At 41.2% G+C, this 14,184-nt stretch overlaps 2 protein-coding genes across 3 annotated transcripts; both read right to left on the bottom strand.

Annotated features, from left to right (window-relative positions):
- Positions 1-505: 505 nt before the first annotated feature.
- On the bottom strand, positions 506-7,297 carry LOC103478465 (uncharacterized). The gene is made up of 4 exons (XM_008432351.3): positions 7,043-7,297; positions 6,443-6,881; positions 3,804-4,771; positions 506-1,941 (listed from the first exon to the last, which is right to left on the bottom strand). The coding sequence occupies exons 2-4, from the start codon at positions 6,849-6,851 to the stop codon at positions 1,132-1,134; spliced, it is 2,187 nt and encodes a 728-aa protein (XP_008430573.1). The 5' UTR covers positions 6,852-6,881; positions 7,043-7,297; the 3' UTR covers positions 506-1,131.
- A 2,844-nt stretch (positions 7,298-10,141) lies between these two features.
- On the bottom strand, positions 10,142-13,986 carry znf576.2 (zinc finger protein 576, tandem duplicate 2). 2 transcript variants are annotated; one of them, XM_008432349.2, is made up of 5 exons: positions 13,775-13,986; positions 12,886-13,064; positions 12,689-12,804; positions 12,283-12,426; positions 10,142-11,851 (listed from the first exon to the last, which is right to left on the bottom strand). In XM_008432349.2, the coding sequence occupies exons 2-5, from the start codon at positions 13,034-13,036 to the stop codon at positions 11,006-11,008; spliced, it is 1,257 nt and encodes a 418-aa protein (XP_008430571.1). In that variant the 5' UTR covers positions 13,037-13,064; positions 13,775-13,986; the 3' UTR covers positions 10,142-11,005. The 2 variants fall into 2 exon arrangements, with proteins under 2 accessions (XP_008430571.1, XP_008430572.1); XM_008432350.2 differs by lacking the exon at positions 13,775-13,986 and adding an exon at positions 13,606-13,741.
- Positions 13,987-14,184: the final 198 nt, after the last annotated feature.

Here is a 14,184-nt window from a genome sequence, read left to right as displayed (position 1 = left end):
TTAAAAATACAGATCAGTGTCTAGCTGGACTCTATCCAACATCTAAACTGCTTAATATTGCAGAGTCATGGGGGAACTGGTGGCCATCACCAATGTTTACTGGTCAAGAGCCGCTAAACACACTGGACATGTCGCCAGTACGTCACTGGACCCAACTAGACTCAATTGAGTTAAAAGAACAAAGTGTGCAAGAGATCATGTTATATCTTTGGACTTGAGTTCATAAAGTCTGTCGCCGAATTAACTTGCTGTCATCTTTACATTGCCAGAAGAAAAGGTTTCCTATCAAAACAGGACCCAGAAACAGGTTTAGCTTGTCGATTATCCACCATGTAGACCCAATCCGTGAGCACTTTATTAAAACTTTAAACGTTTTTGTCTTTCCTCCAACGTCAATGTGCATCACCTCACCTGCAGATGGTGTACAAATCAGCAGACAGGACCCAGGACCGTATTTGTGGGAACAAACCCGATCGTAACACGACATTAAAGGGAGCTCGCTTCAAAAAAAAATATTTATTCGCCTTTGAAAAACAGTACAACTGAATTATACATAACACAGTGAATGTAAATCCCAAGGTGGCCAAAAACCAGTACCATTTGTAACCTTTTAAATACTGAAATGTTTGCAGTAATAAAAAAATTAAAATAAAAGTAGACACAAAACACTGGAAAATGTTCATTTCCCACACAAATATACAGTAAAAGAATCAAGGTTTTCAGGCGCTGACAGAAATTCAACATAACTCTGCATACTCTCCACACGTCTCTTCCAGAATACACATTCAAACAGAAAGATGCACATCAGTGGAATGTCTTGTTGACTCTAAACAGAAAATAGGCCACCGTTTTTTTTTTCATTTATTGCCAGATTTCTGTTCAAAGTCCCAACAAACTGAAGGAATAATAATAAGAAATAAGACGCGTCATTATAATAAAACTGCATGATAGATATCATATTTCCTGCTTCATGTAATATTTCAAGTGCACACATTATTACTACTGGGAATACAATATAAGTGCCATTGATAGTTCCTGTCTGAAATTATTGCAAAATACAATTCATTTTCGTTGCAGGCTGAGTTTTATTTATTTATTTTTTTCCTCTGATGCATCAGCACAGGCTGAGCTTTAAATGTCCATTTCCATTTTGATGTTTTTCTCCAGTTTACAGTCTATCAGCTGGCTGCATGTGGAGGACCACACATCAACACCGGGACCAGGAGAGAGAGGAGCTTTCTTCACCTCCACTCCTGGAGGAGGTGACGCTGTGTAACCGCTGAGAGGAGAGAGAACCGCGGGCTCCAGCTTGCATCTCTTTGCCCCGCCGCACGTGTCCAGCTGCCCCTCTGTTTCGTGTCTTTTCGCTCGCTTTTCTGAATCGTTGGCCTGCGCTGAGATTTCGTACTCGCTCGGCTCGCTCTTGACTGAAACGAGAGGAGTGTCTTTAGGCAAGTTTAGCTTTCTGGACAAATCCAAAGGTGTTTCTGTTTCCTGCCCCAGGAAGCCCGTGATCAACTCCAGGCAGGGGTTGAACGACGCTCCGACGGCGGCGCTCACTCCCAGCAGTTCTTTGCTCGACAGTGACGACGGCGACTCCTGAGGCAGAGCCTGAACGGCAGCGACCGGTAGTGTCTGAGGGACGCCGGACGGCACCCCATCGGTTTGACTCGGACAGACGGGGAGAAACACGACCAGGTTCATACCGGGAGGCGGTTTCTCATCCAGAGTTAGTGTCCACAATCCCTCTGAGTCAGAGGACGCGGCCTCTGTCCTGAGCAGCCTCGGACTGCTGGGATCCTTCGCTGGCGCAGCGGCGCTGTTTGAGGCGGCGTTAGGACCGGGGGCTGCATTGGATGCAGAGGTTGGTTTTGTGCCTTTCTTTAGGTCTTTTTTCCCAGGAATCGAGCTCTTTGAGGTATGACGTTTCTTAGGAACGCTCTGCAACAAACAAACCAAAATCATGGAAAAACAAAAAGCACTTAAGGAGAGAAGCTTAATTGTTAAGTCAATATGAGGCATGTTGGTCTGTGCAAGTTAAGACTAAACAAAAACAATAACAAAATACACTCGGTCACTTATTTTTCTGTCAAAATATTAATTTGAAATTAACATTTTTTTGTTTTCTTTTTAGTGGTCAAAAATGGGGATGTTTTAATGTTTACAATAATAAAAACATAACATGCTGAGCAAACAGAAATTTAAAAAATGGCCTGTTTTCTCATATTCTGACACTACACCTCAACAAGCTTTATGACATTTTTAATGAGCCAATTATAATTTTATTTTGGTATAATGATTTTCAGACGCATATATCCGAGTTTTAAAACTATGTCCTGAAAACTCCAAGACAAAGTCAGATACTCTACAAAAGACACATTAAACCACAATCTTCATCTGGAAATATAAAACGCAGACGCGGGTGGGTATAAACGATTAGATATTACTCAAGAAAAACCAGTTTTTCACCATGTTATTTTTTTTTTTCCCATATGGACCTTTACCTCGCAAAAACGTCTTGAACTCTATTCTCTTAATAGTAATTAGTATTTCTTGTGATAGACCAGCACAAAGCAGTGCATAATTATTAAGTAGAAGGAAAATCATGAGTAGTTTTAAAAATGTTCCCAATAAATTGCCCTCACAAATCAGGTAAAGGCAACCTAAACTGACAGGCTTGGCAACAGAGAACCAGTCAGGAGGCCGTTTGGAGGAGCAGCAGAAATTGACGGCACATGGAAAATAATCTGTTGACAAATTTGAGCAAAGCACTAAACAAACCTGGTCAGTCTTACAGAGTGCCAAGAAGGAAACAGTTTCTGAAAATGAGCCAGTTACATACTTGCAAAATGTGTAGTGTTTATTGGTATGAAAACTGGTTCTACAAAGTTTGAATTCAGGGGGGGCTGCAAACACACACAACGCTTTTACAAATTCTGCTAAAAATGTTCAAACCAAATATAATTTTTGATAGATTTTGCAAAGCTTTGTGCTGGTCTGTTAATCTTAATAAACTAAAGTTTGCAGTTGTAATGAGGCCAGGTGGATGGATGACAGAGACATATTTATAAGTACCATTCTAGAAGCCAAGTAGTCAGACAGCAGTGGGTTTATGTGAAACTGGTTTTAGAGAAACAGTAAAAGGTGGCTCTGCCAGTCACATGACCTGAATCCTGCAGGAAAATCTATGGAAGGAAGGAACTAAAGGTTAAAGTTCATAGAAGAAGCCCACAGATTTAGGATTAAAAACTACTGTTGTTGAAAAATTGGTGAAAATCACACTTAGGTGGTGGATATTTCTAGTTCCTCCAACAAAGACTTTAGTACAAAGTATTAAATAAATTTCAGTAAGGGTTTCACTCTTTTTCCCTGTTTCATTTCATTTATTAAACATTATTCATTCATATCAGTTAGATTTTTTTTTTTTTCTGGATGAGCTGTTACAGACATCAGGTGAGGATTTTATATCCGATTTAGAAGTACGTTCATTTAAACTGGTAATGTGTTAAATACTTATTGCTTCTGCTGTATTTATGGACATAAGTAAAATAAACAAGGTCTAATATTTTGCCTTTTTTCAGTTTTAAAGAATTATTTTTTGAGCATCACAGTTAAACTTTTACTGTCTGAATGATGAGAATTGCAAGGCACTCTTCCAAACCTTAATGAATAAAATTATGACTAAGAGAACTTCCTACATGTACAAGAGCTACATTATTTTTCTTTCTTTTTAAAGCCCGATTACCAAAAACTGATGGCAATGCAGCTACGGCAGATTGATCCTTTAAAAGTCGTACACTTACTGCAGACGGAGGCGTCTTTCCGCAAGTTTTGAGGTGGATGTCGTAGTTTTGCTGGTGAGGGAAGCCCAGCCCGCAGCTCTGACAGAAGCAGGGCGACTGCCCGGCATGACCGCCCATGTGGGACATCAACAGCAAGGCCGAACGAAAGCCCTTCCCGCACTCCGCGCACTTCAGCACCCTCTGGTGAGCGCCGGCGTGCTTCTTCAGCTCGTCCGAGGTGTCAAACCTATGGCCGCACTCCAGACAGCGGATCTCGTCTGTCTTCTGGTTGGGCTCCTGGTTCCCCCAGCAGCCAGTGTCCTTTTTGTGCCGCTGGAAGTCCTCCTGACTGGGAAACTCTCGCAGGCACGCCACACAGTGGATGCGCTCAGGCTCGCACTTGTGTTGCCGGTACAACTTGGCCAGCCGGAAGTGGCAGCGGCACCGTATGCACGTGTACGGCAGCAAGCCGAGGTGCGAGAAGCTGTGCTTCAGCAGCGCGTTCTTCTTGGCGAACGTCTCCCCACAGTCCGTGCACTTAAAGCTGTGAAGGCACCTCTTCTTCTTGTGCCGCACCAGAGACTTCTCGGTGCGGAAGCTGCAGCCGCACTTCTCGCACACGATGTTGACCATACACTTGTGCAACTGGACGTGGTTCTCGCACTCCTTCAGCGAGGCGAACACGCGCTTGCACAGGTCGCACTCGTAGAACTGCTCCTCGAAGTGCGTTCTGGACAGGTGCCACTTCAGGTCCTCCTGCGAGGAGAAGCCAGTCAGACAGATGCGACACCAGTGGCGCTCCAGTTTGGCCTTGGCGTGCGTGCGCAGGTGGAGCCGATAGTTGTAGATCTGACAGAAGCGCTTCCCGCACTCGGCGCAGCAGTATGGGCGCGCGCCCGTGTGCAGGTTCATGTGGTCCTGGAGTTTAAACTTGGAGGGCAGCTGGAGGCCGCAGACGCTGCAGCGGTGGTCACCAGAGTTACTCTGCTCTGTGGGGGGCATATGGAGAGGAAAGCAGCTGATGAATAATAAACAAACCATTATGCGTTTTTACTAAATGGGTCAAGATTCTCCCTGAAGGCAGATGCTAAAGGAGTCAGTTATAATTTTTGGAGAAATTTTGTTTTTTTTCAGGTGCTTATAGGCTTGATTTAAAGGGGAAGTGTTATGTATTTTCAAGGCACAGAGCCACTTAATAGATCAAGTAACTGTGTTACTTTCAGTTGTTTTTAAAAAGAAATGCTACATAAAAAAATATGACTTAAAATAATTTTTACTTTGTAATTTAACACCTTAAAATTGGGTCTCTGTCCCTTTAAAAACTCCTGCTCTTTCTGAAACTCCACCTTCAGGAAGTCATCAGAACATCGCTATCCTGTTAATATTTTTACCAGCATTTCCATGAGAAGTAGCTCACATTCAGTTCAGGTGTTTGCTAATTGCTGCTGGCTAGTCTAAAGGAACCGAGTAGGGGAGTCGAGTGGAGGAGTTGTGTCTCAAAGGCGGTGCTAGGTCTATACGGGCATTTTGCACAGCCGAATGGTTGCCATGGAAATTAGAGGATTTCTCAAACATGCATGAAAGAATCAACGCAACACATCAGGTATGTTTTTGATGAGGGAATAACATTATAACATACAGCTCAAAAAAGTCTATTTTACATAATACTGCCCCTGTAGTCACAGCTTTAACTGAAATTTAAAAATACTCAATACTGAATGGCCCAGTCATCAGGAGAAATGATACCAAAGTCTCCCATTAATAAATATTATATTTATTACACAGTTGTTTTATATAGACTGAAATTTTCTTCCAAAACACAACTAAAGGCCAAACACCTAAAATGGCTAGAGATCCATTTATAAACCAACTAGTGGTCATAATCTCTGCTGAACCAGTACTGATGGGCGATTGGCTGGTCCAAATCTAAAAATGTAATCTTGTTTCCGATCAGTGGAGGCACCATATCATAGCAAAACATCAGTGTTCAGTGTGGATGTTTTCACTAAGGGAGGCAGTGTAGGAGTTTAGGGTGTTTAAACATGAATTTGGAGGAAGCAACAAAAAAAAGCAGATTATGAGCAAATAATCTGAAGCTTTTACAGCAAAGTTGCTGTATTTTATCTTTTATCTTTTCGAAGAGATCCATGACAGCTGCCATCGGATATGTTGGATTAGGAAATGTTGGCAACTCTTATAAAGTCTCTTCATTAAAGTAAAGGTTTTCCTACTCTGCAATCAGAGGGGGTTGAATTCAGTCACACATGGGGTCTAACCTGGAAACATGTCACTTATATAGTGATTTCCTATTTAACTCCAGAGCTGTGTAACACGGACAGAATTGTGACACTAGCCGTGTCACAAATCGTTTCATCCTTACTTTTAAACTGGGCGAGTTTCTTTATTTTCAGTGATGCCGTTTATATTAAACACTTTATCATTAATTTTCAACTATATCCAGAGGGCCACTTGCTTCATAGCTCTAAAAGGGAGTGAAAATAAGGTAAAATCTGCATCGACAGGTCAGAGTTTTATAAAAAATCAATAACCGGTCATTAATGATGTGATCGGTACATCTTTTATGAGTTAATATGAGTGATTTTCTTTTATGGAAGTGTGTCATTAAATCCACTGTGGGTCCTTATTTCATCCAGTCTTACCGTTGCTTAGCTCCTCCTCGTCCTCCTCATCTTCCTCCTCATCAAACTCCTCTTCCTCAAATACCTCGGACACATCACTGTCGTCCGAGTCGTCCTCCACCACCTGCCGAGCCTCTGCATTCTCCACGTGGGGGTCTTTTTGTCCGTCTTTCCCCGGCTCAGCCCCCAGCTGAGGGGCCTCCGTCGAGTGACCGCTTTTAGTGGATCCCGCAGGAGGAGCAGCGGCCCCGTTGACTGCTTCTTGTCCGCTTCTGAGCCGCCTCCTCTGCTTTACGTCCCCCTTGGAGGCGGCAACGGGTGGGAGAGGCTTTTCCGACCGGTTTCGTCCTGATAGAGAGTCCCTCTCAGACGGGACATCCAGAAATCCCGGATCTGCCAGCAGGATGTCACGGGTGGAGTCGGTGGACATTGCTGGCAAGAGGAGCGTTTTGATCACTCCCTATAAACAACAAGCACATTGGTTTAATTAGGCTCACGAGTCTCGATTAAAACTCGCCTTTAACGTGTTTAAACATCTCCGGCTCTTCTTCGTTTTAAATACTGGGTTTATTCCCACCGGAAATTCCTTTTATGACACACCTTAATGGTACGCTGGCTCACCTGGCAGTAATAATGATGGTGATGGTGGTGGTTCGGCGTACGCTCACAGCCTTCACATGCGATGTTTGCGCTCTTCAAACCACAATAAACACATATTGTGCGCAGAAGAAAAAAACATAAAACGAGACAAGTAGCCAGCACGGCGTGGAAGCAAAGCGATAGCAACTAAACAGTCCGCCAACTGCTCTCACCTGCTTCCATGGTAAAACCGCGACTAGGACAACAAAGGCAAACGCACGAAGCAGCGGCAGGAGGGGAGGGAGGCACTATAGCGCTCTCTGGCCCACCTGCTGCCCTGGAGTGGTATTGCAGTTCTGTTTTTTTTTTTTTTTTTTTTTTTTTGCTTTTAATGCATAAAAGCACAAGTCAAGTTAATGAAGTAATGCTGTTGTGTGGCAATATGGAAAATCATTTGGTGATGAAAAACTAGGAAAGCTATCAGTGATTTTCTCATTTTTAACAACAACAAAATTTTATTGGGTACTTCCACAAATTTCAAGGGTCATTATGGTTCGGGGGGGGGAGAATCATGGTTATCATTTTTACCCCTATAAATATGAATCTCAACATTTAGGCATGTATTTCCAACCAGACCTCCAGAGTCACTACTTTGTGGAACCATCTTTTGATGCTTTACTGCTACAAGACTCTGGTGGTATGTCTCTTCCAGCATATTATTGCTCTTGCTAGTTCTCCTTTGCTAAAACTCCATTAACAACTTTAACTTTCAATTCTCTTGCAGCCTCTAACAGGTTTTCTTCCAGGCCCGATATCCAGTTAGCCTTCCTGCTCCTGCTGAAGAAACATATCCCCATATCCTGATGCTGTCACTACTCTGAGTCAGGATGGGGATGGTGTGTTCAGCCTTAAAATGTTTTGTATATAAAACATTCAGTTTTGGTTTCATCTAGAGTACCTTCCACCACACGTTTGCTCTGTCCCTTCAATCTGAGGCTCCTCCAGAGTCACTCTGGGCTTGTCTACAATAAAATATTCTGCAACATTGGAAATAAATGAGTGTATTAATAAATTATTGTTTTATTTCACACATAAAAACTAAAAACAAAGAGCCAGAAGCTGTTAAATTAAATTCCACTGTTAAAATACTTTCAAGTTAACCCGATTAATTCATAATATTAAATCAGTAGATAGCTAATGGGCTCCTACCATGAAAATATTTGCACCAACTTTGGCTGAATTTCTCACTTTATTCAGAAATTCCACAAACACAACATGTTCATCAATGGAGAAAATGCCTTTAAATATGTACTTATTTATTGCCACTGAATATGGCAGCAGTGTGTGATCCTTAATTATGAAACAAGTGGATAAATTATCTATTGTTATCTACCAGGATCAAAGTCACTTAGAAAACAAGTTCTGAGCATTTTCACACTACTAATTTGGTCGCTGACATCTCATATGATTTGGAGAATATAAAGAGGAGTTAAGTATAATGTGTTTGCATAATGTTAAGTAAGAATAGTGCATATTAACTTAATGTTCATGATATTTCGCAAACAAAATGTGTCACAGATTCAATATGAAGGTCTAAAGAACAAAATAATACCCACGTAGCGCTTGGGTATTTTTCATGATATGTTTCAAGTCCATTCAAAGAACTTGATTATAAAAGTTGTTAGCATTTATATTTAATCAATACATTACTGATAAAACCGTGAACAAGACAACGCACAATACTGTAGACAGTTTTCGTCATGGAAAATAACTACAGCCAAAGATTCATCAGATAGGTGAACCACTTTCACAGGTAATAACTTGTAGTAGTCATTTTCTGTGATGCTAGCAGTCTCACATTATTATGGAGGAATTTTGGCACACACTTCTATGCAACATTTGCAGACATTTATCTATGCCCTGCCACACAATTTAACCAGGTTGAGGACTTTCACTGGGCTGAATAAGAAACTTGAATGCTTTCATTCTTGCCTGTAGTGTGTTGTAGATTTAGATTTGGCGTGTTTTGTGCAAATGGTTCCCCGGTGAGCTCCTCCTGTTACTTCGTGCGTTCACACACACTGACAGTGTGTGTGTGTGTGTGTGTGAACGTGTGTGTTAATGACTGAATGCGGTGTCTCTGGGGTCCTCTGGAAAGCATTTACACTGACACACACATACCAACTCCTCTGATCACATGTTTTGTAAAAAACCTTTATATCTTGCAACATAATCAGAAATAAGATCTAGAAAAAAATTGATCTTTTCATGACTGATCTAGACAGATGGATAAAAAGGTTTTTAACAATATTTTTGAAGAAACCAAAAGTATTTTTTTCCCACATACTGTAGAAATGTTAAACACTGAAATCATCCTAAATCAATTCAGGTTTAACAAGTTCTTTTTAATCAATCTGTGAATTTTTTTTAATATACAACCATCATATATGTAACATTTTGGATTACAGATGTTACAGATATAGATGTAACAATAAAGATTGGAATAGATAAATCATGTTTCACACTTACCTCAGTCAGTCTAAGGTTGGACATCAGTCACTCAGGGTTCACAGGAATATGTTAGTGTGCAAACAGCAGCCATTCCTATTGACTCGTCATGCAAATTTGTAGTTATTCAGTCCCAGGTCTGCTCCACTGTTTGCTGCGAGACGACCCAATTTAACCCAAGCTTCGAATCGCCTCACATTTGACTGATTTGATGTAGAATAGAGAGGTTTCTTGGCTGACAGAAAGACTGCAACTACAAACATGAAACTACAAAACCTACACAGATTATCGTGAACTGTTATCCTTCCATATGAAAAAAAGTGCCTTCTCTAGGCCACCATTAAAAGATGCTCCCTTGTTGAGTGTTGTGCTAAATATTGTCATAAAACAGGCTCATAAATGCACATCTTTGTGCTCTGGACAAGAAATATCCAAACTCTTCGAGGAGAGGTCATAAAAGCCTCTCCTCGCCAAAAACTGTTCACACATTTTCATCTTCAGTGTTTTCTCTGCATCAGTAACCCTACTGATAATGAAAAACACCCAAATGAAAGCCTTATTTTCAATTTACATGTTCTTATGGATCGGCGCATTGCCAACCAAGAACTGAAAACAAAGAGACAAAACAAAGCATTTCATCAGTGGCTTCCCTTTGGGACAGCCTGTTTATTACATGTTTGCAGTGTTCAGACACAGTGAGGAGAAACCAAGTGAATAATATGATATACAATTTCTTATGGGAATCTAGAGCTTTTTAAGACAGGAAATATTACTTTAACAAGTAAAAAACAGGATGTAGAAATTTCCAGTAAAAGAAAAATCAGGATTATAAAGGTTACTTTCTACCCACATGCCAAACACTGTAGATTAGATCTGAAGTTTTCAGCCTCCGTCCTTTCAAGGCAAAGCACAGAATTATGTATTTTTTCCGTCATTGAAATTTAATTTAAAAGGCAAGAAGCAAAATAAGAGCCATAATGAAAACAGAAACTGTACATAACACATTTCTTTTAAAAGACAGTTTAATGTTCAGACAGAATCTCTACAAGATATCTAATTATTTAAAGTATGTACTTGTATCTGTTAGGGCAGGGGAAATAAAGACTGAAAAACAAATATTTCAAATAAAAACCCTCACAAAGTGAGTAAATCAACTGAAAATGCCAAAGAAATTCAAAAACACACTTCAAACTAAAAACAAAATCATTTTAAAAAAGTGAATTAAACCTGCTTCTTTATACAACTGAACTGTTTCATGGGAAACAGTGTAATAGATGTTTAAAACTTGGTTAGTCAACTTATGAGACGTGTCCATCTTCAGCGGCTCATAATCAAACTAACAACCGACTAAAACCTGATTTTCCGAACCGTTCCCAGTTTGTTTAAAACATCTCAACTGTGGTATCGACCAAATTTCAAAGAAAAAAAGAAAAAAGGACATTTCATGACTAAGTTACTGAAAAACCACAAACTTTCTGCAAGCTACCCATGTCTAAATTATCTATTGGAGCCTGACTTTTCAGGGTTTTCGGGCTTCTCCTCCGGGTGGCTCTTCTGGTGAGCCAGCAGGGTGCGCTCCCGGCTGAAGCTCTTCCCGCAGGTCGGACAGGACAAGCGGCCGACAGCGTGAGCCCGCGACGTGTGCGCTTCCAGCTGCTCGGGTCGGGCAAAACTCTCTTCACATTCTTCGCAGGGATGGGCTTTCCGTGGGGTGTGTTTTTCCTTCTTGTGAGCGCGCAGCTGAACCAAGCCGGTGAAGGTGAGGTCACACTCCGTGCACGGGATCTGGAGAGGCGGAGCCGGGTCTTCTTTTGGCTTCTTCTCCTTTGCCGGACTGTCGTCCTCTGCACCTTTTTTGTCTTCCGTTTCCGACGCCGCTGCTGCTGCTTTAGGGGGACGACCTCGCTTCACTCCACCTGCTTTTCCTTTGTCTTCTCCAACAGCTACCGCAGGCTCCGCCGTGGCGGTGGCCTTCGTCGCCTCCTCGGAAACCTCCGCCTCATCCTTCTTTTTCCGCTTTCCCTTTTTCTCAGAACTGGCCGGGTCTTCGGCTTTGGCCGGGCGACCGCGTTTCTTCACAGGAGAAGCGCTGCCGTTGCACTGTTGGCCTTCCGGGTATTTCTCCTGGTGCGCTTGCAGCTCAGACTCCGCTTCAAATCCTTGGCCGCACTTCTTACAACGATGAGGCTTGGCTGGATCCTCGGGCTGTTCTGCGTTCTCATCAGGGCGTGGATGCTGGGTCAGGCGGTGGGCACGCAGCAGCCCAGGACTGCGAAAGGTCTGGCTGCAATCTTTACACACCAGCAGCTTCTCTGGACACACCTGTCTTCTGTGAGTCGTGAGCTGCAAAGGATCAAAGCAGAATAATTTTACACCCAAGTACTTGGCACGATGCTCGTCATATGCAATTCAAACCCGACACTTTAGACATTTTAAACATTGTCATGTTGCAATCACAAATCTTACTGCATTTTGAGATTTTATGCTGACTTTAGCATTAAAGTTCAGGTTTTTCTTCATAAAAACCTTTGAAAATGAAGGATTCTTTACATCTAGCTCAACATGGTGCTCTTTTTTGTGTCTATTCTACAAAATTTCCATCAAAATACACTTCACCTTGTAACATTACAAACAAAAAAATAAATAAAAATAGAGGGATAATGTGTGGGCAAAGCAAGATGGAAATGCACTAATTGCCTGATAGCAACATTTTAAATGCTTCCAATTTTCACATTTGAGAAATTTGTTTAATACAAAAAAAAAAACAACCTCACCTCGGAGAATGTTTTAAAGCTCTCCTTGCAGTGAGCACATTTGAAAGGCTTGTCGTCGTTGCTGTGTGTCGGCTGGTGCTGTGTTAATTCCTCAGACGACAGAAACGTGCGGTCACACACGTAGCACGTAAACAGTGTGTTTCCCTGTGCAGAGATTGAATACAGAGAAACACAAATTAAAACCGTCAGGCTAAATCACTTTCTTTTTACTCTGCAAGACAAAGAAACATCTTAAGTTACACTGAACAGGGGGAACCAATTGCTAATAATAAAAATAGGTTATGTGATTAAATCAAATTTTAAGATAGCAAGATGTTTTTAAACATTGAACTTTTCAGATATTCATTTCCCTCAATCAAGACAAGTCGATTTTGACAACAGACAAACTGTTTCTAGTTAAATGTACCTGCTGAAGCTGCTGTTTGTACTCCTCCCTGTGGCTCTTCTTCATGTGTCTCTCCTTTGCTTTGGCGTTGCAGAAGGTGATGAAGCACTGGAAGCACTGCAGGTTTTCATGTTGGTCTGAAAGAGCACACACAGACTCGGTTAGGGTTCGGTTCACGCTAGTAACACTCTTCAAACTGGGCCCCCTGAAGCACTTACAGGACTGGACCGAAGGAGCCGGGGGTCCGTTCAGAATGACGGGTTTGTATGGCTCTGCTGGCTTTTCATGGGGAGGTGCGGGTGGTGGTGGTGGTTCTGGCAAGCCCCGTCCCAGCACTATGTCCTCTATGTTCAAAATGTCTGAGTCCATTCTACGACACTGCTGCGACACAACCTTTCTGGATTCACACAAAAAAGACAACTCAAGATTCAAAACAATGTGCAAAAAACATACTAAAGTCTTCAGATTCAAATACTACGTGCAAAAACACCTTAGTTTCGTCAACAACATAATGCCATAAAGATAAACAGAAACGCTGAATAAATATGAAACTGAAAAAAAACTAATTAAATTAAGAATGTAAAAACAAAAAATTCCAAATAACATATCTAAAAAAAACTCCACAAAACGTGTACTCTGATATTTATTTAATATTTAAGTCAAAACAACCTCTTAAGTTGTAGCTAGAGCTGACGTTGAACGTAACACTAAGGCCGCCAGCTAAGCTAACTAGCTTCATGCCAGTTTGCAACATTGCGACATAATAAAAACTACATGATTCAAATCTCAACCTGTATGCAGCCAGCAAAATGAACCCAACCAGTTACCAGTTATTTTTCCTTTAATGTATGTATCTGCATGTAACTAATGGTAGAAACAAAGTAGCATACTAGTTGAGCGGGTTAATGGCAGCTAGTTAGCGCTAACAACACTCCTACCATTCAAAAAAGAACCGCAGACTTCGTGTCTGTTCCCGCACTAAGTTCAAAATTATATTTTACACACAGTTTATAGGTTGATGACCAATTTGAAGCGCATTGAGTAAATACAGTAAACCAATACTAATGTATGGATAATATAATTATGCTAAAAACAAGGGGACGTTACCTCGAACCGCTTTTTGAAGCTAGTTTGACTGAGAGAGTTGACCCTAGAAATACAACACATAGATCGTGCGTTTCCTCCTGTGCGTTGTTGTTGGTGGTGATGGGGACAGCCAAGATGGCTGCCGCTTGGACTCTTCGGTGGGGTCAGTTTGATTCAGATTAGGAAAATAATAATAATAATAATAAAGTGTCAAAACATAGATGATCTTAAATTATGGCGCTGATAACAACCACGAGTCTGAATTATGAAGAATTATCAGCATAATATGCAACACTAAAAAAAATCCTTCTGTTACTTACAAATCAGCAACACGTTCTGTTTATACTTTTTATTATACAATTGAATAGTAATAGTATGATTTACTAAACAATAAATTGGACTAATGCACACAAAAGCGACTTTGGCACAGA

This window comes from Poecilia reticulata, chromosome 16 (genome assembly GCF_904066995.2).
Source record: "Poecilia reticulata chromosome 16, P_reticulata-male-v2, whole genome shotgun sequence".
NCBI lineage: Eukaryota > Metazoa > Chordata > Actinopteri > Cyprinodontiformes > Poeciliidae > Poecilia > Poecilia reticulata.
This window is presented reverse-complemented; position numbering and strand designations above follow the sequence as displayed.